Consider the following 1,252-nt stretch of genomic DNA (forward strand, 5'->3'; position numbering starts at 1 on the left):
CTTGAAAAAAGTAATCGGATTACAGTAACGCGTTACTGCCCATCTCTGGTCTTGAGTGACTGTATCTAACAGTAGCTGGTATTTCTGACAATTCCTTTGTGTGACCCACTCATGTGTTGAGCCATATGTCTGTCCATCTTAGCCATGATGCCTGACAGGAGCTTCCACGTGGCGCTGAGGCAGGTTATTGGTTGGGACCAGCCTCTTCTGGGAATCTGGGGATCAGTCTAATCTTTGGTTAGCCATTCCATGTGCAGGTCATTCATTAGCAGCTAGAGTGCTGTCAGCTTGTTTAGCTAGTAACTGTGAATCATGTCAGAGCCTGGTGTTGTCCAACTCTTCATGCGTGAGACTCTTTCTTGGATTTATTCCACTGTGATGGTTACTAGGCGAGGTTAGGGGAGGTAGCCAATGAGCATTTTCTTATGTGCTGCATCCTTCTCTGTCTTCACCCTTGGTGGGCTGGTCATTTATTGTTTGCCTGCTACTGAGAGTACACCTCAGATTGTTCAGTGGAGAACAGCCGATTTATTCTCCTGGCTTCTATGTCTCTGCAGTTCTAGAGATACTCTGAACCAGTCAAGCCATCACAGTTTGGTCGTTTAAATCCGTACACTTACACACTTTTTCAAAATTCTTTCCGAAGAGATAATCATGGTTCATCACTTATTCATAATATTATGCCTGATCTGTGCATTTGTGTTAATGAGCAAGTTGAACATATATAGATAAAATGTAGACAATAAGTGTATACGAGAAGCATTTATCCAATCTGTTCTAGACAGGTGAAGAACCCTCACATGCATAGACACATTCGGGTTTCTCAATACATCAGCAATCTTATCTGTGATCCCACCTTAGACAGTCATACCTGTTCATTGGTGAAGTGCTGCCATTTCAGCAGAGTCTCCTGCAGCACAATCCAGCGTTCTTCTGTCCATCTACAAATCGCTGCCCAGCGGTCACCAAGCACCTGCACAAACGAAATAAACACAGACACCCATATAGATCCCACTCAGTCCCCTAGAGCGTGATATGTGTATCCTCAAGCTTTTGAGTCCTTAGAGTTGGAGAAACTATTCCTGAGGTTTACCCTCTTCTGGACAGAGACCTCTGATGTTACACCTGGAATCTGCAGTTTTCTGCTCTTTGTCAAACACCATTATGTGAGGTTGGTTTGCCAGCGCTTCATTTTCAGGTCATCATGCCTTTTATACAATGCAGCCTACTGTCATATTTTATCGATCACCTC

General features: G+C 43.8%; 1 protein-coding gene across 1 annotated transcript in view; it reads right to left on the bottom strand.

The window, feature by feature from the left end:
* Window positions 1-1,252, bottom strand: part of LOC102204060 (dystrophin-like) — a 289,784-nt gene that overhangs the window by 156,205 nt on the left and 132,327 nt on the right. The window contains exon 16 of the mRNA XM_013914638.1: window positions 872-973. Within this exon, the coding sequence (XP_013770092.1) occupies window positions 872-973 (102 nt within the window). The remainder of the gene's footprint in view (window positions 1-871; window positions 974-1,252) is intronic.

The sequence above is a fragment of the Pundamilia nyererei genome, unplaced genomic scaffold, assembly GCF_000239375.1.
Source record: "Pundamilia nyererei isolate P.nyererei 1_Seehausen unplaced genomic scaffold, PunNye1.0 scaffold00212, whole genome shotgun sequence".
NCBI classification, from domain to species: domain Eukaryota; kingdom Metazoa; phylum Chordata; class Actinopteri; order Cichliformes; family Cichlidae; genus Pundamilia; species Pundamilia nyererei.